We start from the raw sequence: 16,367 nt of genomic DNA, 5'->3' as shown, positions 1-16,367 counted from the left end.
GTGGAGAGGGGCAATGAGGCCACAGTCAAACCCAGCAGGAATTAGGGGGCAAAGACAAGAGGAGGAAGAGATGGATGAGGAGGAAGGCAGGCCAGAAGGGCCTGCAGAGCCATTGCTCTCTTCAGTGGCAACAGAGGTCAGAGATGGACCCACAGGGTGAGCAGAAGACCACAGGAGCACATCCACATGTTTGGAGGAGCTAGAGCTCAGCAGAGGGAAGTGACTGCACAGGCAAGACACACATTTCTCAGTGACTGAGCACAGGAAACAGGTAGGAAGCAGACAAACACAGACTTCTCATGTTTCTCTTCCTGTGCATCCCCCAGTGCTTAGAAAAATCCATCCAGCATTGCTTTCATCCAGAGTTTAGCCGGGCGTAGCATAAATACTGCAGGTCTTTCTGTGCTGTTTCCAGCACGGATCAGAAATGCACCAAATGCACAAAGGTTATTAACCTGTGTGATCAGCACAGGTTGGACACTTTCCTCTAAGCCCCAAGGAAAGGATGCCATAAAACTGCAGTGAACATGACTCAGCCAGAGCTCCCTCTGGTCTAAAGCAGAGCACGACTTTGCAAATAGCCTCTTGCTTTGGCTCAGCTCTGCTGATCCATCTTTAAGAAAAAGCCAGGGCCATTGCTCCCTTCACACCCTCAGGCACTGCACCCTCGCTGCTCTCCTCAAGCACAGGACAAAGTGACCAAGTCCCTGATTCCATGCTGGAAGGCAGGAAGGTCCCATCTTTGCAAACACATCTACAAACAGCTCCAGGTTTGCAAAGGGAAAGGAGAAAACCACAGAGCTGTTGGGAGAGGCACAGAACAGAGGCTCAGCTCTCTTCTTTTTCCTTCAGCTCCCTGGGTTTGGAGGCTGGCAGAAAGTGAGTCCCACTCACCAAGAGGGAAGCACCACAGCCACACAGTCATCTCTTAGCTACTGATGGCTTTGCTCTGAGCTCTGAACAAACCAACCATGTCCAGTTCCAGCAGAAAACTCATTCTCGTTCCCCTGAGAGCTCTGATTCCCACTGCAGAGAGCTCAGGGCCAACTCTGAAATACATCATTTGCTTCAGCCCCCATTTATCAGGGCCCACAGTGATGCACAGGCTGCTCCTGAAGCAATCCAGCTGGATTTCAGCTCAGCCAGCCTAGTCCTGTCACACATCCTCCTGGGAACTCTGCTCTTGCACATGAGTCTCTGGAAATGCAGCTTATCAAAACAGATGCTCTTCTTGTAGATGAGAGAAAAGATGAGATGACCATGCTTGTTCTTCATTTCTTCCTTCATGCTCTTCCCAATTTTTGTTTTTCAGGATCTCAAGATCCCAAAACATGAATTCAGAATCCTTTCACCTCGGTAACAGCTGCTTTGATTCTTCCTCCTATCACAGCCCTGCAACTAAAATATCTCCCAACTCTGGAAAGGGAGCTTCCCCTCATTACCTCAGCTGCACAGAGTCCCAGGCTGCAGAGGGTTAACTCCACATGCCCAAGGCTTTTTTTTTTCTTTTTTTTACCCACAAGGCTTCTGAAGGCCCTGGTACCTCAGCTGTAATTTAAAGCCAGACGTGGCCCAAGTTTGTGATTTTTAACAATAAGTGATGTGACCAGGAGGGTCTCAGGCACCACCTTTATTCCAGTGAAGTCTTGAAGGAGGCAACAGAAAAGAGAGGACTTCTGTCACTGAAGGACTGTCAGGCCTCTGGGCCATTTCAGGCCACCACTCACCTATGAAATGGAATCTGTCCTGCCCACTGAGCAACTCCAGCTGCCTGCTGGCTAACACTGTCCTGCTTCCACCAGGGCCAAACCAAACAAGGGACAAAGCAACGCCAGGTCCTCATGACACATCACATGAGTCTCCTCTCAGCCTTCCCAAAAACCTCCTTTCCAGCATCTTCACTTTCCTGTGGTGGGCTGGACATAACCAACAGGACATCCATCATTTCTCGAGCCTTGACTCTCCTCTGCTGCACTCCTGTTGCATTTCCAGCAGCTGCCCGAGGAGTTTCCTGCAGTAACCAGCAGGTAAGATGAGCTCTGCTGAGCCGGAGGAGGGACCAGGCCCCTCTTGGCCAGCCAGATTCAGGTCCAGCAGCTGCTGCAGGGTGTGTTTGAGGAGAAGCACTCAGAGCAATGACCTGGACTGCTCAGCCACTGCCCTGCAGAGCCTCTGAGACACACAGCAGGCAGGATCAGTGTAATCTGTGCTCCCTACTGCCCAGGAGCCCTCCAATCCAAGGGAACTGGGAGCAAGAGCTGGGAAGTGCTCCCAAAAGCTTTTGGTAAACACATAACCAGGCAGGCAGTGATCCAGCCCTTGCCCTGACAAGTGAGCAATGCTTCCATTTCCAACAGCCAGGCTGCTCCCCAGATCCATGCAAGGGCTGTCCAGAAGCCACAGGGCATGAGCTGTGCTGGGCACTGAATTACAGTGGGTGACACCAGCCCAGCAATCCAGCTGCACTGGGAATTGTGAGAGCTGACTCTCAGGCCTCAGACACCACAGGGTTTCTTTCAGGAAAGCAATGCAGAGACACATCAGTGACATGCCCCTCGTGGTGAGAGGCCCACCCCATCCCCAGGGTCTCAGCTGCCCAGGTGCTGCCTGGATTGCACTGCTCCTTCAGAATTCAGCAACCAGGGCTTCTCCCAGAGCTCACAGACACAGTCAGTCACCCAGTGTAACTCAGAGGAGCTGCAATGGCACTTCATTTCCTTCGTGAGCCCCCCTCCTCCCAGCCAGCCCCTGTGCTTTCAGGTAAGGTCAGCAGGTGCTGCAGAAGACCAGGACAAAGCTTTGGCACCATTGCAGTCCGTCACAGGCAGTTCATGCGCCAACCTTTGCCATGACAAACAGAACAAGGGCACGGGGAGAGAGCGGGGTCAGAACAGGGACAGCTGGCAAGAGAGTTGTGAAGCAGCTCATCACATACAGCTACATCCTAGAGACTGGCTGGGCTTTCCTTGCACCACTAGGACTTGTTTAACAGAGCAAATGCCAGGATTCTGGGAGAATTCTTTTGCAATGAATTTGTAGGTAGTGCTGCTTGTTTCTACCTGGACCACTGCCTTGAAAGCTGGCCTTGGAGAAGCCATTCACCTCTGGCCTCAAGGGGGAGGGAGTTGCAGTAACTTTGTGTGCTGAGTACAAACTAAAAAATGCCCAATAATCATATGATTCAAAGCAGGGGACCCTGCAGAGCATGGGGGGTTTGGAGGCAGCTCAGAGAGCACAGCTCCACTGCCAGCACACATCTGTCTTCTCTTTCTTAAGCTCAGAGAAGTCCCATATGTTTGGGGTTCTCTGCCAGTAAGAGACCAGTCCTCAAATTTTTGATTACAGGGAGGAGATTTGCTGGTGTGCACTTGGACACTGCACAGCTGATCCCCACCCTGAGCCACTGAGTGCCACCTACAGCACTCCAGCTCCAACAGATGGGAACTGAAAAGCCTTTTCTCAATCCTGATCCTTCTGGAGCTATGCTGTCTTCTGATGGCTAAGGGAAAAGGCAAGGAAAAACCTCCACATTCTCCATGCTGTACTGCTCTAAGCTACTCTCTGACCAACTCCTTCATTCCCACTCAGTCTACATCCTGGGAGCCCAAATGTGTGGTCCAAAGGCACAGCAGTCACTTTCAATGCTGCATTCTGCCAGCAGATGCCATGGTTTCAAAGCAGTGAGCAGAATTCAACCCAAAGCACAAACTGTGCATCCCAGACCTGCAGGAGCTGTTAAACAAGGCACAAATCACCAGTTCACTGGGAAAAGAGAGAGGAGCTGGGAGAGGGAACCTAAAAGGAACTGATACCTTATGGTAAAATCAAAATGAAAGCTCTTTTTCCTTTTCAGCAAGCAACCAAAGAAAAAGATAAATGTGTTATTATACTTACAACAAAGTGATACATTTGTTTAGATAGTGCTAATGGAGACACAATTTCTGTGCTGTTTTTAACAATACCCTTCCTAAATTGCTGCCAGTGACAGAGACCCCCATTCCTAAAGGAAGGCACACAGGAGACACTGCCCATGCTCCAGTGAGAGCCTCTGACTGACTGTCCTTTGCTCACAGGGCACTGACCTGAAAGCAGAAGTTATTTTAAGGCAGACACACAGAAATACTGAGAGATTGCAGGTTATGCCAGAGTCTGACTGTGAGTTTCAGCAATCTCTCTTCCCAGTAACCTCCTAAATGAAAACTATGAACCTAAATGGATCAGACCAGCCTGGTAAAGCAGTCCTGCACACTGCTGGGAGGGATACAGCTCAAATACATTTCAGCTGTTTTCCAGCAAAGTGCTGAATTGACCTTCTGGACACATTAGAATCTCAAAATCTTTAAATGTGTTGTAATGGCACAAATGAAGCTGTAACAGGATGGAGGGGGCAGAAGAAAGCAGTGCAGAACCCAGCACCTGAAGGGTGCAGAGGAAGAACCAGGCAGCCTCAGAAGGGATTCCCACTGCACTGGGGTGTCTGAGCTCCCTTGGTAACCAAGGTAAGCCCTCACATCAAAAACTAAATGCAAAACTGAAGGCAAGAGCTTCAAGTGCTCTGTAGCTCTTTAAATTTCATCCTTTTTATCATGTTAACTTTAACAGAAGTCCACAAATACATGAAGAGACTAGACTAGTGTCTTTTACTTGACTAGTCAGTCTGGAAATACAGGAAAAACATGTAGAATGGGTGAAATTTCACTGTATCATTTCTGCACAGTAATGTGAGAGCAGACAGGAATTCCACAGGAATGCAAAGGCAATATACTATGAGAATTTTCAAAAAGGAAGGGGGAAGAGTGATGCTAAGCACACTTTCAATGTCTCCCAATTCTTAGGCAAAGGAGACACTAATAAGGGATGTTAATGGACCAAAAATGAAAAATCAAACAGAAGCAATTAAAAATTAACAACATCCACGTCTCATAGGGAGTTGCTCGTCCCTAACTGAGGAAACTCACATCAGCTGAGTTCAAATCTATCATTCTTCTCTGTCCCTTGATAACAGTGCTTCTCAACCCTTCAGTGACACTCACTCTTCCTCCTGGACCCTGGCCACAGGAGGCCCTACCTACTCGTGAATCTTGTTTTAAGTCTCCAATCCTCCCTCCTACAGCCTACTTATCCCTTAAGAGAAGCTGAAATGAAATCTGGTGAATGTCAGCCCTCCCCAGCAGGAGTCCTGATAGCTTGCAACTGCCAATCAACAAGGATTTTGTCTCTCCTGCAAGAAGCTCTGCTATTTACACTCCAAAAAGAAAGGGGCTTAGTTCCCTAAATGCCAATGTAAAAAAGGTCAGCTCTCACAGAAGATACTCTGTGGGAGAATGCCAAGGTCCAGTCTGACACACCTAAGGTCGTTGTGGTGAGACATCTCTGGAACCTAAGCACATAAAACCTGTCCATCCCCATCCTGCACTTCCCCAAACCTCTTACATCTTGAAAAAACAGAATCTCTGCACTTAAAGCAACCCTGCTGCTGTAGATTCCCTGAGTGGGACACACTGCTGGGTGCAGCCTCCCAAGGCCTTTGCTGTTTGGTTTTCAGACTGCTGGTACAACATGAGAAAAGCACTTTGCTCTCAAGCAGCAGCTGGTGCTGGGAGCCAGCAGGATGGAAGGGCCATACCTCTTCTGTTTGTAGGTCAGCATGGCTTCAGCAATGGGCAGCTGGTGAGCACAGTTTGCCCCTGCTATGTACTGAGTTATCCGGGACACGACGTCGGGCGCATCCGAAACTGCAGAGAACACAGGAAAAGCATTCAATGACTGCTCACACCATGCCAGCCCCGGCCTCTCTCAGCCCTGCCAGCCCTGTTCTCCCTCAGACCATGCCAGCCCTGGCCTCCCTCAGACCATGCCAGCCCTGTTCTCCCTCAGCCCTGCCAGCCCTGGCCTCCCTCAGACCATGCCAGCCCTGGCTTCCCTCAGCCCTGCCAGCCCTGTTCTCCCTCAGCCCTGCCAGCCCTGGCCTCCCTCAGCCCTGCCAGCCCTGTTCTCCCTCAGCCCTGCCAGCCCTGTTCTCCCTCAGACCATGCCAGCCCTTTTCTCCCTCAGACCATGCCAGCCCTGTTCTCCACCTGCTGGTGGTGCCCACCAGCTCTACACCTAGCACAAGAAGCTCTGCCTACCCCAGAGCACAGTAAAGCTGAATCTGTACTCAGCATTTCTGACCAAATCTGGGGTCTTTTAGATTTGTTAAAAGCTTTTCTTTGTCCCTGCCCAGAGTCAGCTTTAGATATTTCATGTCTTGGCTGCAGGTGTCTGCTGGAGAAAGTGCCTGGCCATGTCTCCCAGGTGAGCTGCTCTTACACCAGCACTGAGTTACCTGAGTTTCTGATGAACTCCTGGCCCTGCTCAGTTGGCCAAAAAGACTGAGGGGCACACAAGGGTAGGAAGAGCACAAAGATCCTGTGATTTTGTGAGACTGTGGTTCATTCAAGTTGACACAAAGACATTTCCTAAATGCCTTCCATACTTTGGTTTCTACCAAAGAGCCTCAACTGTGAGAGCCCAGGAACACAAGTGACCTTCAACAGGCACTTCCTTACTTTAAAATGGGCATTTTAACCCAGACTCTTTGTATTTGAACAGTGAACTGGTAAGAGTTATGGTTCTCTGCCAAATCTTCTTGTGCCATTATGGAGTTCCTGTGCAGCTGCCACCACACAGACAAAAATGCAGAATGTACAAAGTCTGCACTATACAAAAATGAGGTGGACTTTTCCTTATAGCATGCAATCAACTAATGAACAGATATGGCTCTTTCTGGGTTTCCACAGGTAATGAAGTATTCCTAATTCAGACACAAAAATCAAGTGTGTATTGACATTTTTCTGCATTTTCAAGTGCACCAAGTAATTAAAGGAAACCAGTTCCATACACCAGTTCTTCCCTGAATTCAGGATTAAGGGAAAGTGTAGCTTGGACAGCATACTAGGAGATTTTTAGTCCAGCCTCCTGCTCCAAACAGGGCTGACTTCACCTTCAGAACAGGCTGCCCCAGACCTTGTCCAGCCATGTCCCCATCCTGGACATCCTGGGAGTCTCAGGAACTCTGCAATTCCAGCAGGGAGAACCACATTGCAACACTCGTGGTGCTACACAAACTTCAGAGCTTTTTCCTTCTAATGAAATTTCTGTGTGGGCAATGCTGCCCACAACAGCATCAAATCTCAAGGCTTCACATAGCCCTTAATGTGGCAAATCCTCCTTTCTCCTGTTCCTTTCCATTCTTGAGGAAATGGAGGAAGAAATTGTAAGCATTCACATTTTAAACAAATTAGTACTTTGACTGAAGTAAGGTTTTAATCTGGCCTAGAACAAACTCCGATCAGAACAGGAACTTGGTCTGACCTAGGGCAGCTCCCACTTGTTACCACACTGGTGAAGAACAAAATTCTTCTTTAATGAGAATGTTCTCAAGTCTGCTGACAGGATCTTTCTCACACACAACTAACAGAAGTTAATCTTCCCAGAGCTTCCAGTTTTCCAAAGGTTTTAGGCTGCACAGTTCCTGAAGGAAAGCAATGTACTGAACTTAGGAGCAAGACCTCCACATCAAAGAACAAAGCTGAGAGCTAGGTAAGAACAGCATGACTCACAGGCAGCTAGTTAATGCCTCTGGGAGCCAATAACTGATTGCAAACCACCATGGGCAAGACTTAGAAAGGTCAGCATCTGAAATGGGAATGTGGTGGAGTGAGAAGAAAAGAGGAACAAAACCACTTGTCTGCTTCCTCCTGTATTTACTTGACCTCTGCTAAAATTACTCACTCGAGCTTTTCATCCCACACAGGTCAGACAGACACAGAGTCTTACCAGTGGTCTGTGCTTCAAGTTTGTTGAACAGATCTCTCCAGGCCAGATCTTGGAAGAAGTTGTTGTATCTATAATCTACAGACCCCAGATACTTGGCCACTGGATGAGAGCCTAAGAAAGAAAGGAAAACATCACAGCTGTGCTCTCCAGCACTGGGTTTGTTCTGCAAGGAATTAAACCCCAAAATCAAAACCACACTAGACACCTCAGAAATAAACTTCTTCAATAATAACCAAGTCATTTAGTCCAGTTTATCTCTACAAGAGCATGCAAATAGACTTCCCAGTGCAGACTGCTTCAACATACTGCTATCTTTCACTTGAACCTTCCCCCTAACAAATTAAATTTTAAAAGGCCAAAGGAAACAGGACTGGGAAACTGCTGAGGAAATAAATTATTTGGAAGACACAAAGGCTCTACAGCTCTCCATGTCTCTCAGTTTTGCAAGCAGCTCTCCCAAACAGCCCTTCCTGCCCACAGGCTGCACCACAGCCAGGAGGGGCCAGACCCCTTCCTCCAAGCTCCATTTGTACCCCACAGCTGTTCTGCAACACTGAGAAGAGGCAATTGCCCCCAGGCAGGAAAACAACCCAGGGAGGCTTGTTTAATCTGTGGAGAAGGGCTAAAAGCTCAATAAATGGGCTGCAATTTGAGGCAGAAAGCAGAGCCCCAGCATTACAGGACCCAGTGAACACTGGCATGTGCAGCAGGTCCCTGCTCACTCTGCCTGAGCCTCGTGGCCCAGCTCCTCCATGAGCATGGAAAGGTCTCCTGCAGAAGCTTGGTGTGTCCAGCCTCCAGCCCTGCATGGAGATCTGAGTGCACACTGACACTGAGCAGGACAGGGAAGGTGTTCAAGTGACAACCTCTGCCCTGGGAGGGTACATTATGTTAAGCCACCTTCCTTTAAGGCCATCTATGTCCCCAAAACAGACAACACCCCCTAGCCACTGCCTCCACAGTCTCTGAACACAGGAGAAAAGGTGTGCCAGGATCACCCTGCCCAACCAACCTGGCAGTCAGGCTCAGCACCAGCCCTGAACATTTACACTCAGCCATGAAGCAGTCTCAGAACTCCTCTTAATCACATGATTTTCCTCCTTCCTGCACACCAAATTTGCCCATCAAGCCACACTTCCAGACAGCTGAGTTAACTGGAAACCTGAGAAATCCCTTCAAGATGACCCCAGTTGTGGAACTGCCCTCACCATGCTCCAGGAAAGCTCTGGTGGGAAAAAAACCCAAACAATAAACTCCCTGTCTCAGTGCTCCAAGCTTCCAAGCTGATTTCCAGCCTTCAAGGAGAGGTGAAAGCAGGAGGTGCCTCTGGGTCAGGAGAGGCTGGGACCCCACATTTCCCCTGCAGGGAGTTTTGAGCAGGGCACACAGCACAGCTCTGCACCCTGGGCTGGAGAAGCTTTCCCACACTCTGCACATGGAAACAAGCAATCATAGCAAGGCTGCCAAGAAGTCCTACCCATGGGAGCTATATAAAATGTTAAAATACCCCAAACAGCCAAAATAACCCCACAACATTTGATTTTCCCCTTTTCAGCTAGGATACAGTATTTTAAGCAGCAGAGGAGTCTTACAGCCATGCAATCAGTGGAATGGAGCAGGACTGAATCTCCCAGTTCATATGTTTGCAGACACTGAGCATTTCTGATTGCTAATAAACCACTGAGGGCTGACCCTTCTGTCACTGGAGTGTGTAGCTGTGGACTCAGAAGGTAAAACCATCCATGGAGAAACCCTAGCTCACCACCAACCCCATTTCAAAGGTATTGCAAGCAGCAGAGAGGCTTTTCCTTTAAGACATTTATGGCATGGTCACCATTCTGTCTTTGCTGCTTTTTCAATTGTCAGAAATGAGAGGTGGCTCCTCAATCACTTTAATGAACTGCCAGAGAGCTGGTCAGAAATAAGCACTTGATCCAATCAGGAAATACTGCAGACTTCTGTGGAAAAGATCCTGTTAGAGAAGTTGCTATATTTAAAGTAGAATCTAAAAAGAATCCACAGTTCTAAAGCATTTCATTATCAAAGTGTCTGGTTCATTTTTTTCTTTTTTGATTACAAAACAAAGTTTTAAGATTAAAAAACCAACCTAAACCCAAACACTAGTTAAATCTTGTGTTTCACTTTCAAAGAGAGTATTTTCAGATCATTAAAAACTGCAGGACAGAAAACTCTTATTCTGAGGCCAGGAGACAGTCAGCAAGTGAGCAGCAAAGTCTCAAACACAGATTCTCATTCAAAGCACATTTAACCTTGCAGACATTAATATTTTTTTGTTCTTCCTCCCTAAAGGGCTCTCTCTTCTCTTCCTGCCAACCATTTTGGAAACTAAATGCCTTTTTTTACAGAAGGATTCCGTTCTTTCTTTTCCTCTGCCTTTTTTATTTAACTTTTGCAAGTGCCACCACTGAATGGACAGCCTAACCCCAGTGTTCATGGTGCTGGGCAGCAGCTTTTGATTCTTACAGGAACTTCCATCAGCTGCCCTCAAACCCAGAAGATTCAGAAAAATACTGGCAAAAAGTGCTTTTCAAGTGTTCTTGCATCACTTAAATGCTCTGTCCACACAAGCCAAGCCCTGGAGCACACCAGCAGTGCCCAGATGTCCCTGCCCACTGCACCAGTGACCCCCCTGCTTCCCAGGCCTTGCCACCACCCCATTCCTGACTGCACCAGGCCCCTGGTGCTGCTATCAGTGCACTCTACCTCCCCACCACAAGCAATCCAAGCTGGGGAATGTTGCACCCAGGCAGGCTTGCTGAGCTGCTGAAAGGGCAGAGATAAAGTGAGGGAAAAACCTGAGCAGACCAGCATGAAAAGTAAAGGTCAAGAAATGCACGTAATTTGAATAATTCAAATTCTCAGCAGTTTCAGAGCCTTTTAAAAATTTTCAACCCCTCTTCTTAATATTTTCTGAGTCAAGCCCAGGGAGGCCAGAACAGTTATTGTTTTGGGAAACGTGGTGCCCACTGAATTTAACATTTCAGCCAGGGAAAAGGGTTTCCAGAACAATTCTGTGCAGAAGAGTCTCCCTGTATGGGGGGAAGTATTTAACCCCTTGCTTCAAACAAAAGCAGACTTTGGATCAGGAACTTAAAGATGGAATTCACTCCCACAAGAGCAAGAACACCAGCACTACACAATCATGTAATAATTTGCCTCATTTAACCCATAGCCAAAGCTCCAGAAAGGCTTCTCCTGAGGGAACACAGCAGATTTCACCCATTCCCCTCCCTGGGAGGAAACACCATTCCTTATTTACCTAGAGGGATGATCAGAAATTTCATGTAGCCGAGCCAGTCGGGGGTTTTGTGAGACAGCTGCTCTACAAAGAGCCTCAACACAGCACTGAGGTAATTCTGGGCTCCTGCCACTGCAATTTTAATTGGGTTCGGAGGCTGTGAATTGCAGTTACAGCTAGACAGAAAAAGAGGAAACATAGTTGTAATTGTGCCTTCAACCACGCAGCAAAAAAAAAAAAAAAAACCCAAAAAATTGTTAATAACAATTATAGCAGAAGAGAGTTTGTTCAATACACAAGGCAATACTGCAATGATTCTCAGCAGCTTCAAACATTATTAATAAAATACAACATTCTTCAGTAATTCCTTAATTGGTCTCCCTGCTCCTTCTTTTGCACATTTTGATATTCCAAAGGGCTGGGCTCAACTATCTAGGTTAGGATGTACCTACTAACTGCTGGGTCAGAGAACACACTCAGGTACCCACAGCCCCCAGCAGGTAAGCAGGGAGTGCCTTCAGGAACTGAGGAATTATTCTGGGAATTGGAAGGGTGACCAAGAACTATTAAAAACCCCTTTATTTGTTTTGCATGCACTGCACCCCCAAGGCAGCCTCCAAGGCACAGTCTCTGATAATCACTGCTGCTGGGGCTTGCATGCCCCACACAAGGCAGAACAGCAGAGGTGGTGAGTGCTGAAGAGCCACAGAATGCAATTCTGACTTCAGGAGAGCAGACTGGAAAGGTTTCATGCAGTAGTTGAGAAATGAACTCGCTGAGTCCTGGGGCACAGGAGCTGAGAGGCTTTTAGGTGAGAACTTACTATCTCTGTATCCTGGAGACAATTGTGCTGAAAGCTGCCTGAATATCAGCAGAGGAACATGTGCAGACCACTGGCAAGGTGTGCTTTTGCAAGACATCTGAAAGGTACTGAGGAGAGACAGAACATTTTTAGTCCTTTTTTTCAGTACAGTTTGTCACAAGAAGAAAATGTGCCCCCCTCAACCTCTTGGGTATTCTCACACCCACTCCTGGGCACTCTTCCTGTGTCTGAAGGTGATGTGGCTATTTCACAAATGCCTTCTCCCAGAACAGCAGCCAAAGGAAAATTCTCCTTCTAGAAAAATGGAAGCATCTTCTTGACAGACACAACACCATGTCCCAGAGATGCAGCACAGTTTTTACAGCCACACAGGGCAGGGCCAGCAGAGCATTCACTGAGCTGACAGCCCTGGGAAAGAGCAGACACTGCTTACCTGCCTGCTTCTGGCAGTGCAGCTGCAGCTCTCTGATTTCCATTTTAAAAGAAATGCAGTGCTCTGCCCGCCCTTAAACACTGAAGAAAGGGAAGGGTGCTACCACAGCCATGCTCCTTGTGAGGGGCTGTTTCCCCTCCATGCAGCTGATGGGGGCACCACACACCTCAGGTACACATGGACATAATTATGGCAGTTATTAATTATTTCACACTTTCAATTTCTGCATGACTAATCTATACACCCCAGTCCATATCCCTCATGCCCTCTGATACTGCAGGCAAAAGCTGCCAGAACCCCTGGAAGGTGATCTACAATATCTTCTGTCCACCTCTAGAAGGCATTTCTGTGTCTTCCAAGAACAGAGGCAGTGGAACCAGTAGCTCAGATGGTATTTTTGCTCTCTCACACATTGACACTCTAGTTCTTTCAGAACCAGAAAGCCAAAGCAGACAATGGAACTCCACAAGCCTGGCACAAGTTCCCCAGGCAAGGGCCACCCAGCACGTGTACTTTGGTCCTCTTCCATGCATATTTCATTGCTTTCTCAGAATAAGGTTGCAAAAGGAGCAAAATTTGCTCCAAATTTGTAAAGATTCCCAAATTTGTTGTCAGCAAAAGGAAGTATTGGTCAGAGTTCTCCTTAAAACAACCATCACTCAGCAAGGATGGGGTGATTCCTGCAGTCAGCAGTCACAGACACGTGTACATGGCTACAGAACTGGTCCAAAATATTTTCTCCTGTTCACCACCTGCGCTCAGAAATCTCAGCCTAAATCACCACAAGGTCAGACCTTCCTTTGTCCCAGCCTACCACAGTTTAGGGGGCTTCTGAGTGCAAGGGTTTAGCCACACTCCCAGTGCTGCTAACCACAAGGAATGGCATTATTTGGGGAAGAAAACACCTCTGTGGAAAGGCTCAGATGGCAAAGCTTTATAAGATCCCAGCATCTCCTGGCCAGATGAAATCCAGCCTGTGGGCACTGAGCACTCTGCAGGCAGCAGACCCTGCTTGGTCAGTGCAGAGCTCAAGGCCTGTCCATTCCTGAGGAAGAACAGTGCAGGAGAACTGAGCTCCAGGTAATGCCTCCTGCCCTTACCTGGCCTTGCCAGTCAGATGTATTGACAAGGATAATGTTTTCTGGCAGCTGGTCATCAGAAACCAGGATGTGATTCAGCTGATCATACACTGTTTTCCTGGGGATCTGGAAATAAAGACACAGAGAAGGAACAGTAAGAGATGTCAGCTTTGGCCATCAAGGCAGCAGCTCCAGCTCTTGCAACTGATGTGCATGCTGGCCAGTCACCCCTCAGCAAAGGCACACTGGACATTCCGCAGCTTCCCCAGTGTTAGCCACCATGGATTTGGTGGCCACTACTCTTTCTGCCATGCACTGTTGCTTACATCACTTTATACCAACAGCAGCCCAGGAATTTAAGATTCATAAAAGCCAGGAACAATCTCCTTCAAGGAGGGAAATAAGTGAGTCCCACAGCTAACAAAAGCACAGCACATATGCTGTGCACAAGACAGTCCCTAGCAATCTGCCTTATTTCAAAGGAGTAATTCCTCAACACACCCCTATTCATTTCTCATTCTAACAATCTGCTCCAGTGCTTTGAGTTTATGGCTGGCTGACAAAGCTCCAAGCTGGCAAACCCCAGCGGACTGGATGGAAGAGAAAATTTTAGCCAAGACAAATTCCCTCCTTCCTGAAGCTGCGGGGCCCAGTTCCTTCCCAGCAGAGACAGAGCCCGAACCAGAAGGACAAGGAGAGAGAGGAGGAGCAGGGAGTGGCTGGAGGGCAGCAGTGGCAGCTGACCTGTAGGTGGTGCCGGGTGTCCGGGGAGCGCTCATTGTCCAGGCTGTTGGCTCTCTCGTTCTGCGGCCGCACCGGCTGCCTCTCCTTCAGCGACGTGCTCCTGCCCCGCCGGCCTGTCTGCTTCCCCTCAGACCTGCTGGGAGACTCACGCTGCCAGGGCAGGCACACTTCTGGGCGAGACACAGCCCCCAGAGCCCCACCACCCGTCTGGCAGTCCCAGGGATGCCAGCACAAGCACTGGGTTGGGAATTCTGCACGGAGATCTGAGCTAGCTTGAGCCCGGCTGGTTCTGTTTCTGACGGCACAGCTCACAGCTCAGCACATTCCCAGGAGTGCCAGGATGACTTCCACAGCCCGTGCTAACACCCACATCCCCTCTCTGCTACTGCTACACCAGCATCATAAGATCCAGCCAGGCAAACTGCAGTCACACACCCACAGCAGTACAGAATACCTCTGGGCAATCATTTACCAAGTGCTCCAGACCCATTGCTCAAGTGCCCAAACACAGAGAGGGTGTCCTTGCAGCTTACTGCCTTGAGGCCACCCTGACCAAGTCCTAGCACACTGTCCATGACTCCCTGAGCAGCCTGCAGCAGGCACAGCCCTGTCCCCTGTACCTGGTGGATGGGATGATGAGGGACTCTGTCTTTGTGATCTTCCCACTGGGTGGGAGCTTCTCCACAAACACATCTGGAGTGGGCAGCTCAGCCTCCTGGACCTCAGCTTGCTGGTTAGACTCCTGCCAAAACACAGGGAACAGAATTAGCAGGAACAAACCTTCTGTCTCGCCTTGGGAGTTTAGCTCTGGCTGGGGCACATTGAGCCTGCCTCTTCCAGACATCCTGCTCACTGCCAAAGGGGGGAACCAGGAGTGGCTGTCTGGGGCTACCTGCTCCCAGCTCTGCCTCACAAGGGAGCTGGAGGGAGGAAAGGTGTTCAGAGATGCTGTTTGGAACAGGCACTCTCACAGCTCAAAGCCAGGGACATGCCTCCTCATAGAGATGAATTCATCTTACCCAAATGAACTAGCTAAGACAGAAAGAAATGAGAGAAATGTTACACACCCCATGTTCCCAGCACAGCAACCTGAGCTTTAGGATTTCTACCCCAGGACCAGCTTGATTTCTGCCAGCTCAGCTTAAAGTAATACTTCTGTCTGATCAAATGGAACAGCCTTGAGCATCCTTTATGTGCTCAGTGGCAAACTTTGGGCTAGCTGCTTGAACAAAAGGTCAAAGAGAGCATTTCACCTCCAAAAGGTGAAATGGTTGAAAGACAAGACATGGTTCTTGGCTGAAAGACAAGAAGCTCCAAACTAAGGCCAGGAGGAGAACTCAGTGCTATCTTCACTGCAGCTGATTTTACCCTGGAAGTTGTGTTGCATGTGCAGCTATGCAGACAGACAGATGCACCCCACAGAATGCAGCCCACAGCTGACACCAAACTGACAGGAGGAAGGCCAAAAAGTGCATTTTCAACTTACATAAGGGACAGTGTCAGAAACACTATCGCCTGCATGTTTGGTTCCAAGACTCTTTGTCTTTTCAGGCACTTCTACCTGCTTGAGAGAAGAAAAATCCTCAGGAGGTTTAGCACCAGCACAGTTTCCAGCCATGCTCTCTGGGTCAGGCTGTTCAGAAGAGAGGCTTCTCCATTTAAACATCACACAGATCTGCAGCATGGCCAGCAGTGCTCCCTGCTCACACATCACCGTGGGATGTGGCAAAGCTGATGCACAACACACAGGAGAGGCAATAAAATGCTCTGGGATGGGACTGACACTTTATGCCCATTCAGGAGGGAATGGAAAAGCAGCTGAGCTGCCCCTGACCATTCACTGTCAGCCACCAGGAAAAATACCCCAACATCAGCAAAGAAAAGCTTCCTCCACAGAGTGCTAGGAAGTTCTTAAAACTCCCAGGCAACATCTCCCATCCTGGCAGTCATTTTCAGGCACATGGGAATCTGAAGCTATTTACACCATCAGCAAGAATTCAATACATAACCTGAAAATGCACCCTCGACTTAATATCATATTTGCATTAAAATAAAACAAAACCAACAATAACAAAAAACCCCAAAAACAAACAAACAACAACAACAAAAAAACCCCAAACTGGCCAAAAAATCTCCAGCCCCCAAAAAGTCCAAACAAAGTTTCTTAGCAGAAAATTTCTATCTCTGCATCCAAATCTTTGGGAAGTTGGG

At 48.4% G+C, this 16,367-nt stretch overlaps 1 protein-coding gene across 10 annotated transcripts in view; it reads right to left on the bottom strand.

Moving 5' to 3' along the window:
* PACS2 (phosphofurin acidic cluster sorting protein 2) overlaps nt 1-16,367 on the bottom strand; it is a 77,516-nt gene that overhangs the window by 17,204 nt on the left and 43,945 nt on the right. For 2 of the 10 annotated variants that reach the window (XM_074546493.1, XM_074546496.1), the window contains exons 11-19: nt 15,643-15,720; nt 14,777-14,898; nt 14,157-14,292; nt 13,434-13,538; nt 11,901-12,007; nt 11,099-11,253; nt 7,819-7,929; nt 5,627-5,735; nt 3,813-3,845 (exon numbers count right to left, since the gene is read on the bottom strand). In XM_074546493.1, coding sequence (XP_074402594.1) covers nt 3,813-3,845; nt 5,627-5,735; nt 7,819-7,929; nt 11,099-11,253; nt 11,901-12,007; nt 13,434-13,538; nt 14,157-14,292; nt 14,777-14,898; nt 15,643-15,720 — 956 coding nt within the window. The remainder of the gene's footprint in view (nt 1-3,812; nt 3,846-5,626; nt 5,736-7,818; nt 7,930-11,098; nt 11,254-11,900; nt 12,008-13,433; nt 13,539-14,156; nt 14,293-14,776; nt 14,899-15,642; nt 15,721-16,367) is intronic. The other 8 variants (XM_074546497.1, XM_074546495.1, XM_074546502.1 and 5 more) reach the window with 6 other exon arrangements.

This window comes from Zonotrichia albicollis, chromosome 8, assembly GCF_047830755.1.
Source record: "Zonotrichia albicollis isolate bZonAlb1 chromosome 8, bZonAlb1.hap1, whole genome shotgun sequence".
NCBI classification, from domain to species: Eukaryota; Metazoa; Chordata; class Aves; order Passeriformes; family Passerellidae; genus Zonotrichia; species Zonotrichia albicollis.
This window is presented reverse-complemented; position numbering and strand designations above follow the sequence as displayed.